Here is a 22,146-nt window from a genome sequence, read left to right as displayed (position 1 = left end):
AGTATATCAATTTTGCCTGCTTCCAGCAGATGGCACTAAAGATTGTACAAAGTAATTTTCTTCTGGGGTAGAGCTTTCCAGCTCCTTCATGTCAGAGCAGAGGTGGAAAACAAGAGTATTTTCACTTGATAAGTAAACAAGGGTTTTGCAGCCAAAGGAAACTAGCAGTTGGATCACCTAAAGGCCCCTCTGATTCTGATTTGTTGCTTCTACATTCACATAACCACCACTACCCCTCATGTGACTGTATTGGAAATAGGGCCTTTGAGGAGGTGATTAAGGTTAAATGAGGTCAGAAGTTTGGAACCCTGATCTGATAGAACTGGTGCCCTTATAAGAAGAGACAGGAGAGAGAACTCTCCCCACACCATGAAAAAACAGTGAGAAGCTGGAGCCCTGCAAGCTAGGAAGAGAGCTCTCACTAGAACCCTGATCTCAGACTTCCAGCTGCCAGAGCTGTGAGACAAGAAATTTCTGTTGCTTAAGCCAGTCAGGCTATGCTATTTTGTTATGGCAGCCTATGCTAATACAGTATTTTTCTAGGACAAACAATACTCAGCCAGAGGAAAAGTAATTGGCAAAATGGTGGCAAGATGATTAATGTCAACATCAAGCATAGTAACCCATTAGGAGGCGGTTTGCTATCTTTTTTTTTTTTTTAACATTGCAAAGGAAACTTTACAGTCAATGAAAATACAGTACTTTGGATTGACCAAAATGCACAATGCACGTGAATCGAAAGTCGTATAGTTTACCTGTTGACTGTGTGGTTACTGTTTAAAAAGTCCCTGCTTCTAAATCTGTATTTAGTAATCTTCCAAAATTTTAAATAAAGTTCTTAAATTGTAGCAATAAACAAAAAGATAAGATACACTTAAACAATACTGAGATTTATCAAAAGATGCTTAAGAAATTTCAACTCTCAAGTCTGACAGATATAAAAATCAATATTTTGGCTAAATTATAAATATGTTTATAATGCAATTATTTGCAATGATATGCAACTGTATAACTCTAATAATGCTAACAACTGCTATAAGATCAGAATAGGTTTTTTGAAAAATACTTAAAAACATAAAAATATATAACCCATTAATTACCTATAGAACATGTTCAATTTATACCTAAATTTCAGCATTTACTGTATCCCACAGCTCTAATTTAAAAAATCACGTCTAAGGGTAAGGCAAAACCACCTAAGAGTGGCATATTTGTTCATGTCTCAATTTGTTCATGTCTTAATTTGTTGATGTAGCAAACAAATTTCAACTGTGGTAGGCAAAGGAACAGAAGATAATCTGCTTTGCAATGAATTCAAAGTTCAATTGCACACAGGCAACATTCTATAGATTAAAAAAATTATTAACTGAACTATAGGTATTAAATACTGAAAAAAGTTAACAGTTTATTATAATTTATTTTTTAACAATCTAGGAAGTTCCTATCTATCAGCAGTACCAGGGCAATTTCAGGTATAATTGGGAATTCAAGAATCTCCATGGAATGAAACTTGTAGGTGAAATACATGCATACTTTTGGTAGCACACGTGAAGAGATCTCTCTAAAATTGACTACATTAGTTTCATTCTCAGCAAATTGACCTGGACCACTCAACATGGCTTTAACTCTTCCTGATGTTAGCTCATGTTCTTTTTTTACAATAAATTCATGACCATCGGAAGATACTGATTTGACATACATGGCATCAGGGCCCACATGACCACCATAGGTATTCTCTTTGCCATCCATTAGATTCTTATGAAATTCTACTTTGCATCCAGAAGAATGTCAGTAGTTGCGGGACTGCATTCCCGCAGTCCACCACACCTGGTCCCCAGATCTACACCACGGCTCCCCACCTACCCCCAACTGCCTGCCACCAAGGGTTCTGGGGAAGTTGGAGGAATCATTTCTGCTGGGTCACTATCTTAAAAAAGTACTACTGGTGTAGAAAGCCATGGATGTCCCAGACCCATTTTAATCTATACTTCAATATGTTATTGTTGGTTCAGTTGCTCAGTCGCCTGTGACTCTTTGTGACTCCTTGGACTGCAGCACGCCAGGCTTCCCTGTTCTTCACCATCTCCCAGAGCTTGCTCAAATTCATGTCCATCAAGTTGGTGATGCCATCTAACCATGTCATCCTCTGTTGTCCCCTTCTCCTCTTGCCTTCAGTCTTTCCCAGCATCAGGGTCTTTTCCAATGAGTCAACTCTTCGTATCAGGTGGCCAAAGTATTGGAGCTTCAGCTTTAGCATCAGTCTTTCCAGTGAATATTCAGGATTGATTTCCTTTAGGATGGACTGGTTTGATCTCCTTGCAGTCCAAGGGACTCTCAAGTGTCTTCTCCAGCACCACAGTTCAAAAGCATCAATTCTTCGGCACTCAGCCTTCTTTATGGTCCAGCTCTCACATTCATACATGACTACTGGTAAAACCATAGCTTTGATTATATGGATCTTTGTCGGCAAAGTAATACTTCTGTTTTTTAATATGCTGTCTAGGTTGGTCATAGCTTTTCTTCCAAGGAGCAAGCATCTTTTAATTTCATGGCTGCAGTCACCATCTGCAGTGATTTTGGAGCCCAAGAAAATAAAGTCTCTCACTGTTTCCATTGTTTCCCCATCTATTTGCCATGAAGTGATGGGACTGGACGCCATGATCTTCATTTTTGAATGTTGAGTTTGAAGCCAGCTTTTTCACTCTCTTCTTTCATCCACATGAGTGGGTAGGAATACACAGTAGCTGCTAAAAGGCTCCCTTCGGAGGGCATTCCTTTCCTCAGTGGACTTTGAAATGTAAATGAAAAGATGCCTTTGGAACCTCGCAGCTCAGAGTGGTTGTGGACCACAAGCATCAACATCTCCTGGGAACTGGCCAGAAACTCAGAACCTCAGCCCTTCCCAAATCTACCCAACCAGAAGTTGCATTTTAACAAGATCTTCAAGTGATTCACAAGCACATTGTAGTTTGAGATGCACCACTTTACATCTTGTATCAACAGAAAAGAGATGAGTAAGCTGGGTTCTAAAGCTTCAAAGAAACTCACTTTTCTGTTTGGTGGAAATACATTTGTGACCTATGAGAGTTCACCCTGGATTTGTGAGTATTGGGACTTTTGAAGAAAGGAGCTTTGGGAATCTAACCTGTTCATATGCCAAAGTTTCTAAGATTCTAAAAATGGGTTGTATATCCTTGTTTTCTGGAACAGAGTATAGAGCAGAGATTTCTTAGTAGTTGAGAGGCAAGCTATGAATATCTGTATATAAAAGAGTGATATTCTAAAGAGTTTTCAAGCTATATAGTAGATGCTCAGTAAATGACAGTCCGCTCTATTCAATTCCCTTCAGAATACCAGCTTAGAAATTCTCAGATGGTAGAGACCTGTGGGCTATGTTTATCATATTCTCAGTGGAATATATAAGGTTGTTCTGTTGAACTAATTGCCTCAGGCTGCTATGCGTTTTAACTTCTACCTTCCTCCCAATTTTCTTGTCTCTCCTATATTTATTTTACCAACTAGTGGTGTTGCTGCTGCCATTGTGCCTATATGCACAGTGTTTCCTTCCTCTGCCTCATAATTCATTCTTTCTAACCTGCTGTGGGCTGGGTGAGTGGATAGGCACAGAAATACTGTATAGCTAAAATAACAGCCAAATATTCTAAGTGAGAACTGGACAGGATTTTCTGTAAGTGCACTTTTTGCACTTAGGGTATGTGGTAATTATTTGCCTAATAGTCCCCCCCCCCTTTTTTTTTAATCTTTTAGGATCTTAGTTGTCTTCAGACTTAAATGCTAGTTAAATGACATCGACATAGGTGACTAAATGATATGAACAACAGTGAAATTATTTCTTCCTATCATAATGTGAGTCTTGGAACTCAACTTAGGATGCCCTAATAAAAAGAAGAAATGAAGATATACAGGGAACATGGGAAAAAAATAAAAGTAAGTTTTAAGAAAAAGAAAAATCAAAGAAATCCATATATAAGAAAGTCAGTAGTGATATACGTAAAAGATATATATGTATACATATATATATGGGGACAGGTTACATCCTATTAATCTTTGTATCCCCAATACCTGGCCTATTAAAAATGCAATAAATATGTAAACAGATCAGAATAAGGAGAAGAAAAAAGAAAACTGTGTCTTCATATTGGTAGAGGGACTCCTAATAGGGAATGCCACTAAAAGAGGAAAACTTGTTCTACAAAGATCAAATGTGATTTAAAAACTAGAGGGGGGTAAAAAAAAAAAAAGCTGTGGAAGATGGAAGCCAGAGACAACAGAGAAGGAACTGGATTAGCATTTATATATATATATATATAAATAGGTGTTCAGCTGCTCAAGGGTCCCACTACTTCTGTTACAGAGAATATGAGTCCCAAATTGGGGGTGACAAACAGTGGCACATGTCAGAATTTGACATTCAGCAAAAATGTCCCTCTGCACCTGTGGTGGTGCTCACTTTCAATAACAGCATTTTTTCCTTTTGGACACAGACCTGGTCTCAGCATTGCCCATCAAAACTAGCAAGAGTGACACTGCCATACTGGGGACTCTGGCACTGTAGTCACTCACACACCTACAAAATATCACTTTCAGTGGTTGGTAACAAATTGGAGAAATGTGCTGAAGAAAAGAACTATTATCCCCCAATGTAAAAAAAGAATGGACCAATTCAGCTTCATTTTGCTATTCAAAGCAGTGGTTCTCAAAATTTCCAGTATATCAGAATTACCAGGAGAGCTTGCTCTTGGCTCCCATCTCCAGAGTTCAGTAGGTCTGGGGTGGGACCTGAGAATTTGCATTTCAAACACTTTAAGATTCACCATTCAAAAGAATACTGGAACAAATTCTAAATATGTAAAACTGAAAATCTTTTGACAAGCAAAATAGTATGTTGTAATTAGCATAGCTTTATGAAGAAAAATGTAAATTAACCAACTATAGCTTGTAGTGAATAGAGCAAAGATTTTGATGCTAAATAGACTCTGGTTTAAGCTCTGGTTCTATTTACAGATTCATGATTTTTACCAAGATTACTTAAACTTTATATAAGTCTTAGTTTCCTCTGGTAAAATGGGGATAAGAAAAATATCCCATAGAGTTACTGTGAGGACTAAACAGGGGAAATATATCTAAAGAGACTAGCACAGTGCCTGGTACATAGTAAACATTCATTCAGTCCTTCACCTTTTTCCTCTTCTTGGCTGACAGCAGTCGTGGGTCTTGAAGCAGTAGAGTGAAATAATATATTTTCATAAAGACTGTAGAATCTGTCACGCAAAAAGACTCATAAAAATGCTAGAAAATATTATGATGAATTAGTGGACAAGTGTAAGCAGCTTAGGTGATAAAGATTGCAGGGAGGTCCAGTGGTTAAGACTCTGTGCTCCCAAAGCAAGGGGCATGGGTTCGATTCCTAGTTGGGGAACTGAGATTCCCCATGGCTGGCCAAAAGAAGAAAAAAAAGATCGTGGGGAAGAAGTGTTAAAACATAGCATTCTAGTCCTCCTCTTAGAAGAGTCTCCGCTAAAGAGACAAGGTTCAACTTCATCCCCTACACCTGTGATTAAAATGGGCTTCTTACACCCAAGAGGATACATTCCAGGGGCAGAAAGTCAACTGCCTAATTATTCTGTTAAGTGGCTGTTTTTTCTGAGCCACTTTTCAAAGGGCTCCCAGGAAGTGTTGAAAACTGTTATTGTATAATCTTCTTGATGAAGCAAGGTGTGACCTTTTTCTCACACAGAGGCTTAGGTTTTTGTGGAAAAGCTGCCAATGCTGTGGAAAAGCACTTGCTCATTTTATGTAGATGAAATATAATGTATTGTTGAAAATCCTAAAACTCAAAAGTACAAACTATTACAAAACACAACTGTTAATTGTATATTTGATGATATACATTATTTTTAATGATTTTAGGTATAACAGTATTGTGATTATGTTATGCATTGAAAGATACATGTTTAATGCTTACCTATAAAATAGTATGTCTGAGATTTGTTTCTAAATAATCTCAGGAGAGTAGACGTTGGTGCCAGTATAGATGAAACAAGATTATCCTGAATTGACAAATGTTGACTAATTGATGAGTATATGATAGCCCATTATACTATTTTCTCTTACATTGTATTTCATTATCTACCTAAAATGTTAAATTCAAGTAGTTTTAATCAATATGATACTGTTTTCTAGGACAGAATTGTCATATGTGTAATTTTCTCTAAAGATTCTGAAAATTTACATTTAACAAAATCATAGGTTTTAAACCTAAGAATCTGACAATGTATCTTCCACATGCAGGAACGAGTATATTTTAGCATTTGGTACTGTTTGGGTCCTTTATTAGTGTAAATGTATAAAATGGAAAGGAAAAATTAACCAGAATTGTGGAAATAAGAATAAAGATAAATTCCAAAAAGAAAAACTACAAATCCAACTACTGAAACCCTATTTATAATTCATCTGGTGCATTAAAGCACCAAGTATCATTAATTCATGGCAACAATTAAAAGGGGAACTTTGCATTATTCCAAGCCTACAACTCACTTTATGGTCGGCATAATCATTCAGTAATTAGACATATCATCTTGCTGGATTCCATTCGGAATTCGATGTTTTTGAACAATTTCATTTCTAACACAGAGTAACTGCGGCCAGAATAAGATGGCAAAACGACTTGGGTAATGTAGTCCAGCGCTTGCTTGCCAGTTAGCATGCTGGGACATGCCAGAGATTCAAAGATTTCCCTCACGAAGACACGCGAAGCTGAGATCTTGCTTTGGGTGCTACAGCTTCTCTTCTGAATACCAACAGGATGAGCCAACCCTTGGCAAAAATCTTGAGGACGTTAAGTTTGTCTTTCAGTTTCCCTCCATCTTCCCCTTTGCTCTTCCCAGTATGTAACTCAGTGAGAAAAGTTCTCCGTTCTGACTGAGATTCTGTGTTTATCATAGAGAAATGTTTCTTTTTCCTTTGCCTTGGATTATAACTGTGAAGGACTGGGAGCTTGAATGCCTATTTCCTTTAGAATTTAATATTAAGGGCGGGGGGCGGGGAACACCTCAAGATTGAAAAAACAAAGACAAACCCCGGGTTCCTCTTCGGAGGAAGGGTGAGTGGGGTCAGTCCGGCCAGACGTAGCCCTGGGCTCCGGACGCCACCCCGCACGCAGCTCCCGGGCTCCCTCCCCACCGCCGCCCCGGGCGGGAGCCGCCCCCGCGCCCCGTCGACGCAGGCCCACCACTCTCGCCGCGGGAGGCGGCCGCCCCGAGCCCCGCCTCCGGCCCGGGTACGCCAGGCTCCGCCTGCAGGGGGCGCTGCGGCGAGCGCAGCCGGTGCCTGCGGGGAGCGACCAGGGGTGGGAGTCCCGCGGCTCCGGGCTCGGGGCGGCGGCGGGGCAGCGGCCGGGCGGGGTCCCGGTGCCCGCGGCGGCCCAGCTGGGCTGCGGGGTGGAGCGCGAGCCTTCCAGCCGCGCTCCCGGGTGACTCCCTCGGTGACGCCGGCCGCGTTCTTTCCTCTTCCTCTCGCCTCCCCGGCCCCGCCTTCCCTTTTCCTCCGCCCACCCCACCGAAGCCGAGCCGCTGCCGCCGCCGCCGCCGCCAGCAGCGCCGTCATGTCGGCCCCAGCCGGGTCCCCTCATCCGGCTGCCAGCGCCCGCATCCCGCCCAAGCTTGGCGGAGCCGCCGCCTCGGGAGCCGCCGCGTCGGCAGGCCCTGGCCCGGGGCCGCACCAGCAGAACGGTGAGGAGGGCGGCCGGGGCGGAGCGCGGGGCCTAGTGCCGGCGGGGCAGCCTGCGCGGCGCGATCGGGCGGGGAGGGCGGGCGGGCGGGCGGGCTGTGGGAGCGGGGGGCTGCCGGGCTGGGGCGGGGGGCGCACGGCGAGAGCCTGACTGGGGACGGGGCGAGGAGGGACGGACGCCCCGGCGCGGGGCCGACCCGGGGCATCGGGGACTCGGGCTGCTTCTGGAGTGTGGCCCCAGGCCTGAACCTCCGGGGCGAGTTGGGGCGTAGAAAAGGGGCAGCCCAGAGACCACGTGAATCCCGGTTATCCCGCCCCGGGCGCGGGCGAGATGCCCCGAGCGACCCCTGTCGCGGAGAGACCCGGGGCCGCAGAGTGCGTGGTCCGGGGAAGGCTGCTTGTAGCCATGGAGCTGGGGAGGGTTGTGCCCTTCCTGTCTCGGGGAAAATTGCTCTGATTTCTGAGGCCCGGCGAGCACGCTGCCTGGAAGGAAACTTAACTTAGTGCTCAAGTTTGTAGACAAAGGGTGTAAATAGGCAACACAAGTGCAACTGTAACCCTGACCCAGTTCGGCCTCGAGATCTGTCATTGCTGCTGCGGCTGCTACTCGAGCGTCTGGAGCTGGCTGGTCGTGTTTGAAAAGGAGCCGGTGTCAAATGGATTTAAACGAGTACTTTTAGATCTGGGTGTTCCCCCCCCCGCTCCCCAGCTTCACTTTCAGAAACACAAAAATGTGCTGGAGTTGGCCCCGTTTGAGGCAAGGCCTTCATACCGGCAGCAGGCAATGCAACGTGAAGGCCGCTTTCACACTAAGGTCGTGGGCTTTGGGGATGTAACAGTCTCCGCTGAAAAATGATGCTTGTAGGATATCCATTCCCTCAGTTAGTGGATGGGGCCCGGGGAGAGGGGCCCTCTCTGTATAAACGGGAATATTTCAGATGAGAACTCTCGAAACTCACTGACTGAATACTTTAGAAGAATATGTCTGGTTCTCTGTATAAGAGAACAAAGTCTGGTGGTGCTCTTCAAATGATTGTTGGACTGACCTATTTTATTTTACCCAGTCTGCTAGTGAAAACTTACTGGACTTTATAAATCAGTTCAGCGAACATTTAATTTTTACAGCTGATGCTGTACATGCTTGCAGTTTATCGTTTATCCTGAGAACCAGAAGTTGAATTTTTTTTTTTTTTTGGTAAGTCAGACGTGATGGCTTAATCTTCATAATCCTTTGGATCAGCCATAGTTGTCAGTATTACATGCTCTACTTTCTCTGGTCATTGTTTACTGTATGAGTTTTGAATGTGAACAGTGTAGTACGTTTCATTCTTTTGCCCTGAACAAACATGAAGATATTATTTGTGAGCAGTTTTTGTTCTTAACATAAATTCTTGTTTTTATTTACTTTTTGAAGTAGCTTTGTGTGTGGAAGAACTGAAAGAAGAGATCCCCAGTCTTTTAGAATATTGTAAATCCACGTTTAATAGTGATGCGAGAATTGTGTCTTTTCTTGATTTCCTGAGTATTATTATTTGTCGTAGTGTACAATTTTTAAGGTGGCAAATATTTGCCTTAGTCTTAAAATTTTGTGAATACTCAAAGAGTGGCAGGATATCAGTTGTAATCAAGATGTTAAATATGTAAAAGATCAGTTAATACATTTAGAAGCCAGATATAGATGATGCTTGATTTCTGCTGTTTATAATCATTGCTTTCCTTTGATATAATTCATTTCAGCATTTGTTGCATGCTTGCAGTTGGGAACTCGAGATTAGCCTAGTAGATAAAACAAAATCCCAGCCTTTCTCCTAAATTGACATGTATTTTGGTGACATTCAAGTTGGTTGACCTTGAGGAATTTGACAGGTAGAGGTAAGAGGAGAGGGCTGTTGCAGGGGCATGAACCAAAGTTGAAAAATTTAGGAACCAAGAGGCAAAAAGAGTGCTAGGTGAGAGGGAAAACCCAAGCGATTAAAGCTGAAAAGAATGCTTAAAAGGGGCCAGATTACAGAAAGGTCTTGAGTGTTAAGGAATTTGGAAATTAAGATAAAGGACTAGAGTTAATTTTTGTTTGTTTTTCTGAAAATAAGTGGCTTAAGTAGATAAATAACAAGATCAAATCTGTTTTTGTTTTGCTTGTTAATCTCAGAGAAAAGTAACTTTTGTTTTTGGAATCCATAGATAATGGTTAAGCAATCATTTGGGTTTGTGATTGATTCTTCAGTCCTGTATAAACTAGTTTGCCTTTTTATATCTCTGTGGAATTCCAGACATGGTGAAAAAGAAATAGATCAGAAGTATGAGTTTGAAATATCACAGAAGACAGAGTTGTAAAACTGGATTGGTACCTAGCAATCACTTACTTTAGTGTTTATCAAACATTTTTACAAACAGATTTCTTTTCCCAGAGGAATTTGTAGAGCCCTGCTACAGACATCTGGAAAAAGCAGAGCTGTTGTGGTTAAAATAGAGGTGGAGGTCCAGGTGATTTTGGAGTACAGTCTGTAAGACACCTAGTTCGATTCCCTAATTAAACAGATGAAATCAAGATCCAGAAAGGTTTGGATGGGTGTTATTCACCAATGCCTATAGAAGCTTCTTGAGGGTAGCTGCCTGTCTCCTGTTCACTGCTATATATTCAGTATTTTCGAGGCCCAGAACAAGTTATAGTTTCATTTGTTAAATGAAGCCTAATACAGTCTTTCTAGTTTCAAGTCCAGATCTCTTTCTATTAACATGCTCTAAAAAGTCTCTTACTAGACACTTTGACTTTGGAAAGGGTTGGGAGGCAGAAGCTGAGACTTCATTAATATTTGTCCTTGTTTTCTGTGTTTAACTGTTAACATACTTTTCCCCACTTATTCCTCCTCCCTCCCCCCGCCCCCACCCCCACCCCCCACACACTTATTTGAAGATACAATTTGACTTCTTTGAGTTTGTGAAATATTTCTTTTTGAACTTCCTTCCTTGGAGTTAGATTTCTGTACTTCAGTTTTTCACTGAGCAGCATATGGGCAGTTTAGAATCATTGTATTTTCATAGAAAGTATTAGTTGAATATTTTTCAGCTTACACTTTGCCTTTTGAGAGTCCTTCCAAGAGTCCTCAAACAAGGAAAGTGAATAATATCCTGGTAATTACAGCATAACCCCATTGTTGTTGTTTAGTTGCTAAGTCATGTCTAATTCTTTTTGGGTCTGTGGACTGTAGCCTGCCAAGCTCCTCCGTCCATGGGATTCTGAAGGCAAGAACATTGGAGTGGGTTGCCATTTCCTTCTCCAGGGACTCTTCCCAACCCAGGGATCGCACCCACATCTCTACCTTGAGCCACCAGGGAACCTGGCATAACTCCATAATTTCTCCCCGTTGACTTAAATTGAAAGAGATATTTTAGAAGTGGTTTTTTTTTGTTTGTTTGTTTGTTTTGGGTGGGGGGCACTCAGATTTATCAATAAAACTCAGCTTTCTGATTCTTCTTTTAGGAAGCAAATGGTGCTCAGTTTCAGATGAAAATGTTTTTTCTTCCTACCATGTGCCTTTCCCAAGAATGATACTATCGGCAGTTTTATCATTTCATTGTCCATAATGCAAGAAAGATGAGATAGTAATGGGAATTATCAGATTCATTGCTTTATTATTAGACTTCATTATATAAACTGGAGAAGGTAATGGCACCCTACTCCAGTACTTTTGCCCGGAGAATCCCATGGACGGAGGAGCCTGGTAGGCTACAGTCCGTGGGGTCGCACAGAGTCTGACACGATGGAGCGACTTCACTTTCACTTTTCACTTTCATGCATTGGAGAAGGAAATGGCAACCCACTCCAGTGTTCTTGCCTGGAAAATCCCAGGGACAGAGGAGCCTGGTGAGCTGCTGTGTATGGGGTCGCACAGAGTCGGACATGACTGAAGCGACTTAGCATCAGCAGCAGCATTACATAAACATACCTTTTACTCAGGAATACTATCTGGTGGGTTATAGGAAACTCTTCAACTTTGAGAGCACATGCAAAATTTAAAATGATACAAGCGTACATACAGATACTAGTGTATCTGAAGTAAGTTCTTTTTGATCAGAGCAGTCTTTGTCTCAGGTTTCTAGTCTTCCTTTATAGCCAATCAGAAGCATCTGGTCCTCTCATGAAGACAGTGCCATGCTATAATAGAACTTTCTGCATATATAATTTCCTCCTAAACTGATTAATAGATGTCTCAAGGATCTTATAAAATATATACACAAGTGTCTGGTATCTGGATTGTTTTTACTTTTTTGTTGTTGTGTTGCTTTCAGTTCAGTTCAGTTCAGTTCAGTCGCTCAGTCGTGTCCGACTCTTTGCGACCCCATGAATCACAGCACGCCAAGCCTCCCTGTCCATGACCAACTCCCGGAGTTCACTCAGACTCACTTCCATCGAGTCCGTGATGCCATCCAGCCATCTCATCCTCGGTCGTCCCCTTCTCCTCCTGCCCCCAATCCCTCCCAGCATCAGAGTCTTTTCCAATGAGTCAACTCTTCACATGAGGTGGCCAAAGTACTGGAGTTTCAGCTTTAGCATCATTCCTTCCAAAGAAATCCCAGGGCTGATCTCCTTCAGAATGGACTGGTTGGATCTCCTTGCAGTCCAAGGGACTCTCAAGAGTCTTCTCCAACACCACACTTCAAAAGCATCAATTCTTCGGTGCTCAGCCTTCTTCACTGTATTTTTATACCCACCCCACACCTCCCCTCAATTTCTGAGATAATATGTGTAATAATTTTTGTGGATCACGTTCATTGCCACTGATCCCAGTATTTCAGCTAACTTCCATCTTTCTGATTTATCTGTAAACCCTGAAGTATTAGATGCTAAAGACGTTGAAATAGAAGGGATTTTGAGCCAATCTTCAATGGACTTTACTAGAAATGAGAGCATCTTCAGAGTTAACATTGCGTGTTAGAACAGATCTTGTTGTATTCAGCCCCGGGGAAGCCACTATTATTTCCAGTAGGTTAAGCATACTCAGACTTGGCCAGAAAATGTAGGCTAGTGAAAAAGGTGTAGGCTCTGTTACAGCCCAGGGTTTTGTGGAGAAAATTACTTAACATCTCGGAGCTTTAGGGAATAATAATACCTTCCTCTTAGGGTTGTTGAAAAGATTACATTAAATGAGGTGCTGTTTTTTAAAGTACCTGGTGTTTAGTAAAATGAGATGCTTTGCAAATGAGGGGCTCCTTCATTTCCTTCAAAACACCAGGATATAAATTCTTCAGGCAGCAGAGACCATGTGAGTTGTCCTCATCATATTTCCAGCGGCAGCATGCGATAGGCACTCAGTGGAGTACGTGAACTTGGCTACTGACTTTCTTACACTGTCCAGCGCTCCCTGCAAAGAATCTACTCTTGGAAGGTTTCCTTCGATAGGCCACTACTGCAGCTAGCTGGTCTATTGGAAGAGGGGTTTTAAGTTTTATAGGATTGTGTGCCGAAAGCTGCCAGGGAAAGGAACTGAGGAAAAGGGAGATGAAATAGGGAGGCAAGAGGGAGTAGTAAAATGCCTTGCCTAGACCGTAGCCAAGTCCTAACTCACTTGTTTTTCCTAGTGTTTCTGAGAAATAGGTATTTTGAAATGGGTTTGGAACCTTGACTTCACTGGCATCTTCATTACTTCCGAACTGTGTGAAATTGTATGAATTAATAACCTTTCACGTTCTTGTTTGTTGGTAAAGTGATGATAGTGATACTTCACAGGATTTTATGAGAATTATATAAGATTATGGATAGAAAAGCAGAGTACCTTGCATGTAGTAGGTTTTCAACCAGTACTGGTTTTCTTCTGGCCCCTTCACTCTTGGCAGTCATGATGACGGCATCCAAGAGGACAGCTGATGGAGTGGCAGGGGTAATCTGTACTTGGTGCAGTGAGAGCTCATCAGAACGGTTCCATGCGCTCTGCCAGCCATGACTGAACAGTTACCTGTGTAGCTGTTAGCCTGCCATTGGGAAGAGTAATCCAGGGTAATCAGATGTGATCCAGACTCCCCATTTTTTAAATCACTAGGGTTTTAATTGCAGACTTTTTAGAGGTGTATGTGTCTGTATACATTTTATGCTCATTAAAAATGTATTTTAGCAATATTGATACATTATATTCAAAATATTTAGTAATCAGTACTTAACATACTGACCACTGAATAGATCCCAGCTTTGACACTGGAGCAGAATTGTGTCAGACCGTAACGTGCCTGGCATTACTCCTTTAGTTGCTGGATCGTGAGTGGGTCTGGGGCAAGGGACCAGCATGGTGGGATGTAACAGGGAAGCAGGGTGAGGAGTGTGACTGTTCAGCAACTGGCTCAGCAGTGTTTTAATAAAGGTGATTGTTAAAGTACATACAGGCTGAATATTGAATTATTTCTTGGTAGTTCAGTGATGAATGAAATAAATTTTTAGTAATTAATTACTTTTCCAAATTAGTATGAATTGTATTTCAGTAGGACAGAGGAGCTTGTAGTTTGCTGACCTTGATGTTCTTTTGAAGATAATGAAAACTTTTTAATCTGCCTTTTTTAAAAAGTTGAAATTCTGGAATTCCTGACAGTCCTGTGGTTAGTACTGTGCACTTCCTCTGCAGGGGACGCAGGTTCGATCCCTGGTTGGGAAACTAAGATCCTGCATGTTGTGTGGCATGACCAAAAAATAAGAGTAAATTTTAAAAAAATGTTAAAATTTTTTAAATTTCAGGAATTTGATTCAGGAATTCAGTTTTTCCTGAATTAATTCAGTCTTTTCAATTCAGGAAAAGATTAATGAAGCAAACATTTTTATATTCAAAATGTTGCTTCTCTATGGAATGAGGGGAATGAGGAAACATTTAAGAGCCTATGATTTTTCTGGTGTAGTGACTAGATGTTCCATAAAATACTTGCTGTGTAAATTTTGATTTTCATATCAAATTTGCATAAAGCAAGAATAGAATGTTTTCCTTTGGTGAGAATCTGATCTCAGGAAGGAAATTATGTCACTGAGGCAGATCTATTGTTTGGGTAGATTTTATGATAATTTTCTCTCAATAAGGATAGCAAGGGTGCTTATAGAAAATCAGGCTGTATCTTGCTGACCATCTAAAACCTTTGCAGCTGTGATTAGAGCTAGGAAGATTATCCTGGATCTGGGTGGGCCCGATATACTTGCAACCATCCTTATTGGAAACTGGAGGAGTCAGCCTACAGAGAAAGTAACAAGACCACAGGAGCAGAGGTTAGAATGATGTACTTTGAAGATGGAGGGAAGGGGCCACAAGCCAAGGAATGCAGGTGACCATTAGAAGCTGAACAAGGCAAGGAAATGGTTCTTTCGTCAGGCTTCAGAAAGAACCAGCTTTGCCCATGACACCTTGACATTTGCCCAGTGAAACTGATTTTGGACTTCTGACTGCCAAACTGTAAAGTAATAAATTTGTACTGTTTTAAGCCACTAAATTTGTAGTAATTTATTACACTTGTACTAGGAAATTCATACATCTAATAAGAAGGAAAAAAAGCTGCAATGTCAAAACACTTTAGATGCAATGAAATGCAGTGGATTTTTACTTTCCTTTTGTTTCGAATGTTCTCATACTTGAACTACTAAAGAATAAGAAGTGTAGAATGGTAGAGAAAAAATATTCAGACTTGTAATTTATTCTGGTAGTAGAGTATAATTATTAAGTTTTGAATTCTTTCTCTTTAAATACCATCCACGTGCATGCCTGCTGTCACTCGGTCGTGTCTGACTCTTTGGGGCCTCATGGACCATAGCCCACCAGCCTCCTCTGTCCATGAGATTTCCCAGGCAAGAATACTGGAGTGGGTTGCCATTTCCTTCTCCAGGGGACCTTCCTAACCCAGATACTGAACCTGCATCTCTTAAGTCTCCTGCATTAGCGGGTGGATGCTTTACCACTGAGCCGCAAGGGAGGCCCTTAAATATCCTGTAGTTGTTGATAGCTGTGATGAGATAAATGCTGGATACAGAAATATTTGATGATTATTTACTGGGCTTATTTTTTTTTTCTTCAAAACACAGCAATGAAAGTTGCAGGATATAAAATCAACACACAGAAATCCCTTGCATTCCTATACACTAATAATGAGAAAGTAGAAAAAGAAATTAAGGAAACAATTCCATTCACCATTGCAACAAAAAGAATAAAATACTTAGGAATATATCTACCTAAAGAAACTAAAGACCTATATATAGAAAACTATAAAACACTGATGAAAGAAATCAAAGAGGACACTAATAGATGGAGAAATATACCATGCTCATGGATCGGAAGAATCAATATAGTGAAAATGAGTATACTACCCAAAGCAATTTACAAATTCAATGCAATCCCTATCAAGCTTCCGGCGATATTTTTCACAGAACTAGAACAAATAATTTCAAGATTTGTATGGAAATACAAAAAACCACAAATAGCCAAAGCAATCTTGAGAAAGAAGAATGGAACCGGAGGAATCAACCTGCCTGACTTCAGGCTCTACTACAAAGCCACAGTCATCAAGACAGTATGGTATTGGCACAAAGACAGAAATATAGATCAATGGAACAAAATAGAAAGCCCAGAGATAAATCCGCACACATATGGACACCTTATCTTTGACAAAGGAGGCAAGAATATACAATGGAGTAAAGACAATCTCTTTAACAAGTGGTGCTAGGAAAACTGGTCAACCACTTGTAAAAGAATGAAACTAGATCACTTTCTAACACCACACACAAAGATAAACTCAAAATGGATTAAAGATCTAAATGTAAGACCAGAAACTATAAAACTCCTAGAGGAGAACATAGGCAAAACAGTCTCCGACATAAACCACAGCAGGATCCTCTGTGATCCACCTTCCAGAATTCTGGAAATAAAAGCAAAAATAAACCAATGGGACCTAATTAAAATTAAAAGCTTCTGCACAACAAAGGAAAATATAAGCAAAGTGAAAAGACAGCCTTCTGAATGGGAGAAAATAATAGCAAATGAAGCAACTGACAAACAACTAATCTCAAAAATATACAAGCAACTCCTGCAGCTCAATTCCAGAAAAATAACCCAATCAAAAAATGGGCCAAAGAACTAAATAGACATTTCTCCAAAGAAGACATACGGATGGCTAACAAACACATGAAAAGATGCTCAACATCACTCATTATTAGAGAAATGCAAATCAAAACCACAATGAGGTACCACTTCACACCAGTCAGAATGTCTGCGATCCAAAAATCTGCAAGCAAGAAATGCTGGAGAGGATGTGGAGAGAAGGGAACCCTCCTACACTGTTGGTGGGAATGCAAACTAGTACAGCCACTATGAAGAACAGTGTGGAGATTCCTTAAAAAACTGCAAATAGAACTGCCTTATGACCCAGCAATCCCACTGCTGGGCATACACACAGAGGAAACCAGAATTGAAAGAGACACATGTACCCCAATGTTCATTGCAGCACTGTTTATAATAGCCAGGACATGGAAGCAACCTAGATGTCCATCAGCAGATGAATGGATAAGAAAGCAGTGGTACATATACACAATGGAGTATTACTCAGCTGTTAAAAAGAATACATTTGAATCAGTTCTGATGAGATGGATGAAACTGGAGCCAATTATACAGAGTGAAGTAAGCCAGAAAGAAAAGCACCAATACAGTATACTAACACATATATATGGAATTTAGAAAGATGGCAATGATGACCCTGTATGCAGGACAGCAAAAAAGACACAGATGTGTATAACGGACTTTTGGACTCAGTGGGAGAGGGAGAGGGTGAGATGACTTGGGAGAATGGCATTGAAACATGTATAATATCATGTAAGAATCGAATTGTCAGTCTATGTCCGATGCGGGATATGGCACGCTTGGGGCTGGTGCGTGGGGATGACCCAGGGAGATGTTGTGGGGAGGGGGGTCGGGGGGGGGTTCAGGTTTGGGAGCGCATATACACCCGTGGTGGATTCATGTCAATGTATGGCGAAACCAATACAGAATTGTAAAGTAAAATAAAAAATAAATTAAAAAACAAAAAACAAACAAAAAAAAAACAAAAAAACCCCCACAACAATGGAATCCATGAGGCAGTCACTATCCTAAGCCTTAAGGATATGATAGAGCGGAGAGCAAAGTAGGCCCAGGTTTTTGACTTATAGAGTGTACACCTAGTTACAGTTCCACGTGGAAAACACTGTCACAGAGGTCCAGTATACTGCAGTACAACATTAAGCCAACATTAAGTGGGCATCGACTTGTAGAATTACAGAATGTTTTCTAGAGGAAGAGCTGAGAGCTGAAGGATAAGTAAGAGTTGGTCAGGTAAAGCGGGTAGAAGGGGACCTCGAAGGTTCCAGGTAGAAGGAAGAGCCTGTGTGAACAGTCGGAAGTGAACAAGCATGACTTGAGAACTCTCTGTGCTAAGAGTGAGTGTATGTGGAATAGAGATTTTCAGCCTTTTCACTCATGGCTACTTTAGTGCTAAAGTTTTTGGTGACATTCTTGAAGGAGTTAAACTTAGAACACATGTATTTTAAAACAGCAAGTTCCAGGAAAAATATATTAACATGATCCTCTTCAGAAGTCTTTATAAGGCAACTTAATACTCTGCCCTAGTCAGCCTCTTTGCTGGCCTTTTGACACAAAGCTCTAGCATGCAGCCTTACCTGATGTTGTGCTGTGGCTGCTTCGCTTTTCTTGTGGCAACTTATACTTTACCAGCTCAGCATTCTGTGTCACTTCATCATAACACTAGGCATTTCTAGTTGTAGCAGAGCTTTTAATACATTTTATTGATCAAAGTTTGGCAAACTCAGGTGAGGACTTGCAATGGGTTAAGGTGTACCAAACCATTGGAAAAAGGAGGAGTACTGAGCGGTGAGTGGTAGAGTTTTCCCCAGTGGCTCAGTGGTAAAGAATCTGCCTGCCGGTGCAGGAGACACGGGTTCGATCCCTGGTTGGGGCAGGAAGTGGCAACCCCCTCCAGTATTCTTACCTGGGAAATCCCACGGACAGAGGAGCCTGGCGCGCGGCAGACCATGGGGTCACAGAGTCGGACACAACTTGGCAGCTGAGCACAAGCACACACACAAGCAGGGCAGGGGTCAGATCGTGAAAAGTCTTTGCATTGGTTTTATCTTTGCTGCTGTAACAGATTACCACAAACTGGTGGCTTAAAACAACATGAATTCAGAATTCCTCTTCTGTAGGTTGGGAATCTGCTGCTGCTGCTGCTGCTAAGTCACTTCAGTCGTGTCCGACTCTGTGCCACCCCATAGACGGCAGCCCACCAGGCTCCCCCCTCCCTGGGATTCTCCAGGCAAGAACACTGGAGTGGGTGCCATTTCCTTCTCCAATGCATGAAAGTGAAAAGTGAAAGTGAAGTCGCTCAGTCGTGTCTGACTCTTCGCGACCCCATGGACTGCAGCCTACCAGGCTCCTCTGTCCATGGGATTTTCCAGGCAAGAGTACTGGAGTAGGGTGCCATTGCCTTCTCTGGGTTGGAAATCTAACTGGGCTAAAATCCAGGTGTCATTAGGGCTGCATTCCCTTCCAGAGGCTCTAGGAGAGAATCCATTTCTGTACCTTTTCCATCTTCCAGAGGCTGTGCACATTCCTTGGCTCTTGGCCACTCTTTCCATCTTCAGAGCCAGCAACATTGCCTCTCTCAGAGGAGTCTTCTGTAGTCACATCTCCTTCTGACTCTCTTCTGCCTCCCTCTTCCACTTCTAAGGACTCTCATGATTATGTGGAGCTTACCTGGATTATATATTCCCTCTTCGAAGATCCACTGACTGACAGCCCTAATGCTATCTGTAATGCTACCACCCCTGTGCCATATAACCTAGCATTTTCACTGGTTCTAGGGATTAGGACACGGACGTGGGGTGAGGGAGGGATTATCCTGTCTCCCACTATCTTACAGGCCATATTAGAGAATTTGAATTTATTCTTGATGGCAAGAGAAACCATTAGAAAACTTTAAACAAGGAACTAACAATCCGCTATTCTTCTTCAAAGTTTTTTTTTTTTTTTTCTATTTTAGTACCTTGCCTTTCCTTAGAAATTTTAGAATCTTCTTGTTGGTATCTATTAAAAAAAAAAAAAAAGCCTTCATGTGTTTTTGTTGGGGTTGTATTGAATCTAAAGATCAAAATTAAGATAACTTATATCTTAATGTCAAGCCTTCCTGTCCACAAAGATGGTATATCATTCCATTTATTTAAGTCCTTGATTTCTTTCGTCAGTGTTTTGTAGTTTTCTACATATAGATTCTTCACGTTTCATTAGATTTGTATTTTCAGTTCTACTTTTTGTGTGAGCTGTTGTAAATAGTATTTTGGCTTTAGAATCTGAATCCTGAATTTTTTAAAATAGTAATTGCTATTCTGGTTGCTATTACTACATAATATTATTCTCACAGCTTGTGTTGAGCTAAGAATTTGAACAGGACATGGCAGAGATGGCTTTTCTCTGCTTTAGGATGCCTAGGACCAGAGCTGGGAAGATGCAAAGGTTATTTTGATGGCTGGAGATTAGGATGACCTTGAAGGCTCATTTATTCACACATCTGGCACTTAGACTAGAATATGTCAGACTTGTACTTAAAACCAGAATGCCTAGCAGTGACCACTCTGTGTGGTTTGGCATCCTCAGACCATGGCAGCTGTGGAGTAAGTGGGCTTCTTATGGAGTTGCTGAGGGATCCGCATGCAAATAATCCCATCAAACAATACAGGAGCTCGATTGTCTATGACTGAGTCTGGGAATTCACACAGCTTTGCTTCTGCCATTCTTTATTGGTGGAAGCTGTTACAAGCCTGCTCAAATTCAGGAGGAGTAGACAGATCCTACCCTTTAATCAGCAGAGTGTCAAAGAGTTTGGTGACCATGTTTTAAAACTGCCATGGTTGCTGAGGCAATTATTGGGAATATAAGTAAACGAAAATACTAATACTAGTAAAATTCCCACAATTTACAGAGTGTCTTTTTTTTTTTTTTTCCTTTTTTAAAGTGAATGGTTACATTTGTGATCTTTGCCAGGCTTATTTTTTAGTTTATACAGAAGAAATATAACTTTAATATTCATACCCCCTGGGCTTCCCTGTTGGCTCAGATGGTAAAAAAATCTGCCTGCAGTATAGGAAACCGAAGTTTGATCCCTGGGTCAGGATGATCCCCTGGAGTAGGAAATGACAGACCCCTCCAGTATTCTTGCCTGGAGAATCCCATGGACAGAGGAGCCTGGCAGGCTACAGTCCATGGGGTCTCAAAGAGTCAGACAGGACTGAACAACTAAGTATTCACTATTAATATACCTCAAGAAAAAGTTAGGAATTATCTAATACATTTTAAAGTTGATGAAAATGCATAACTTGTTAGGTCACAGTAGGACAAAATTTTTAAAATTATTTTCTTGTCCTAGCATTTTCTTTCAATTTAAACTGATCTTTATTTTTTTTAATGCAGGTTTTAAAAAACTGATTTTAAACATTCAAAAAATTATTTTACTTTGAAAGGAGTTAATTCAGATATTATTTTGATTAAATTATACTAGAATCTTTGGGGAGGGTACTCTTGGATTATTTAGATTTTGATAAGGAATGGTATGCATCGACATATAATTAGCTATTCTTACCTTTGCACCCTCTCTCCAAAGTAAGTACCTTCCTTTTCCTTGATGGATGGAATAGTAAATAGACTTTTTTGGGTGGGTAATTTACTTCTAATACATTTTTACCAGTTCCAACATTCCTGTTATTTTTAGAAGAATGGCATTTGAGTAGCTTGGACAAGATAATGGTTATTGTCCTGTTTTCAGAGATCATTTAGCACAGATAAGCCAAATCAAATCATAGAGTGAGTAGATATTTAAACAGATTTATCTGATCTCTTGATTAATAAATGTGTACATTGTTGGGTCTTCTCGGGCTATAATGAAGAGTGGCAAAGCCATTTTTTAAGATCTATTTTAGTAAGAGGAGAAGAACATTTTACACTTTTTTTTTAAAGGCATGTTAATGAAAGATTTGTATTAAGGCTTGTTTCCTTTTAAGTAAATAAATTCTTTTAAGTGAACTATGATCATGTGAAATATCCTATATATGCTATGCTAAGTCACTTCAGTCGCGTCCGACTCTGTGCGACCCCATAGATGGCAGCTCACCAGGCTTCCCCATCCCTGGGATTCTCCAGGCAAGAACACTGGAGTGGGTTGCCATTGCCTTCTCCAATGCATGAAAGTGAAACGTGAAAGTGAAGTCACTGAGTCGTGTCGACTCTTAGCAATCCCATGGACTGCAGCCTACCAGGCTCCTCTATCCATGGGATTTTCCAGGCAAGAGTACTGGCGTGGGGTGCCATTGCCTTCCTATAAGAAAAGTAAATTATATACCTA

The 22,146-nt window shown here is 41.2% G+C and overlaps 2 protein-coding genes across 6 annotated transcripts in view; one reads left to right on the top strand and one right to left on the bottom strand.

The window, feature by feature from the left end:
- Nucleotides 1-1,422: 1,422 nt before the first annotated feature.
- Nucleotides 1,423-1,749, bottom strand: LOC120861734 (elongin-C-like). The gene has a single exon (XM_040237491.1). The coding sequence runs from the start codon at nt 1,747-1,749 to the stop codon at nt 1,423-1,425; it is 327 nt and encodes a 108-aa protein (XP_040093425.1).
- Nucleotides 1,750-7,451: 5,702 nt separating this feature from the next.
- Nucleotides 7,452-22,146, top strand: part of SEC24B (SEC24 homolog B, COPII coat complex component) — an 82,067-nt gene continuing 67,372 nt past the window's right edge. For 2 of the 5 annotated variants that reach the window (XM_040237489.1, XM_040237488.1), the window contains exon 1: nt 7,453-7,751. In XM_040237489.1, the coding sequence (XP_040093423.1) occupies nt 7,625-7,751 (127 nt within the window). In that variant the 5' untranslated portion in view covers nt 7,453-7,624. Of the gene's footprint in view, nt 7,752-22,146 lie in introns of all 5 variants that reach the window. The other 3 variants (XM_040237484.1, XM_040237486.1, XM_040237487.1) reach the window with 3 other exon arrangements.

Source organism: Oryx dammah, unplaced genomic scaffold (genome assembly GCF_014754425.2).
Source record: "Oryx dammah isolate SB20612 unplaced genomic scaffold, SCBI_Odam_1.1 HiC_scaffold_3, whole genome shotgun sequence".
Lineage (NCBI taxonomy): Eukaryota > Metazoa > Chordata > Mammalia > Artiodactyla > Bovidae > Oryx > Oryx dammah.
The sequence above is the reverse complement of the archived record's forward strand: the minus strand, read 5'-3'. Positions and strand labels throughout refer to the sequence as shown.

Excerpts from the sequence above, each read along its gene's own strand:
- LOC120861734 (XM_040237491.1), bottom strand. The coding sequence starts at position 1,749 with ATGGATGGCAAAGAGAATACCTATGGTGGTCATGTGGGCCCTGATGCC.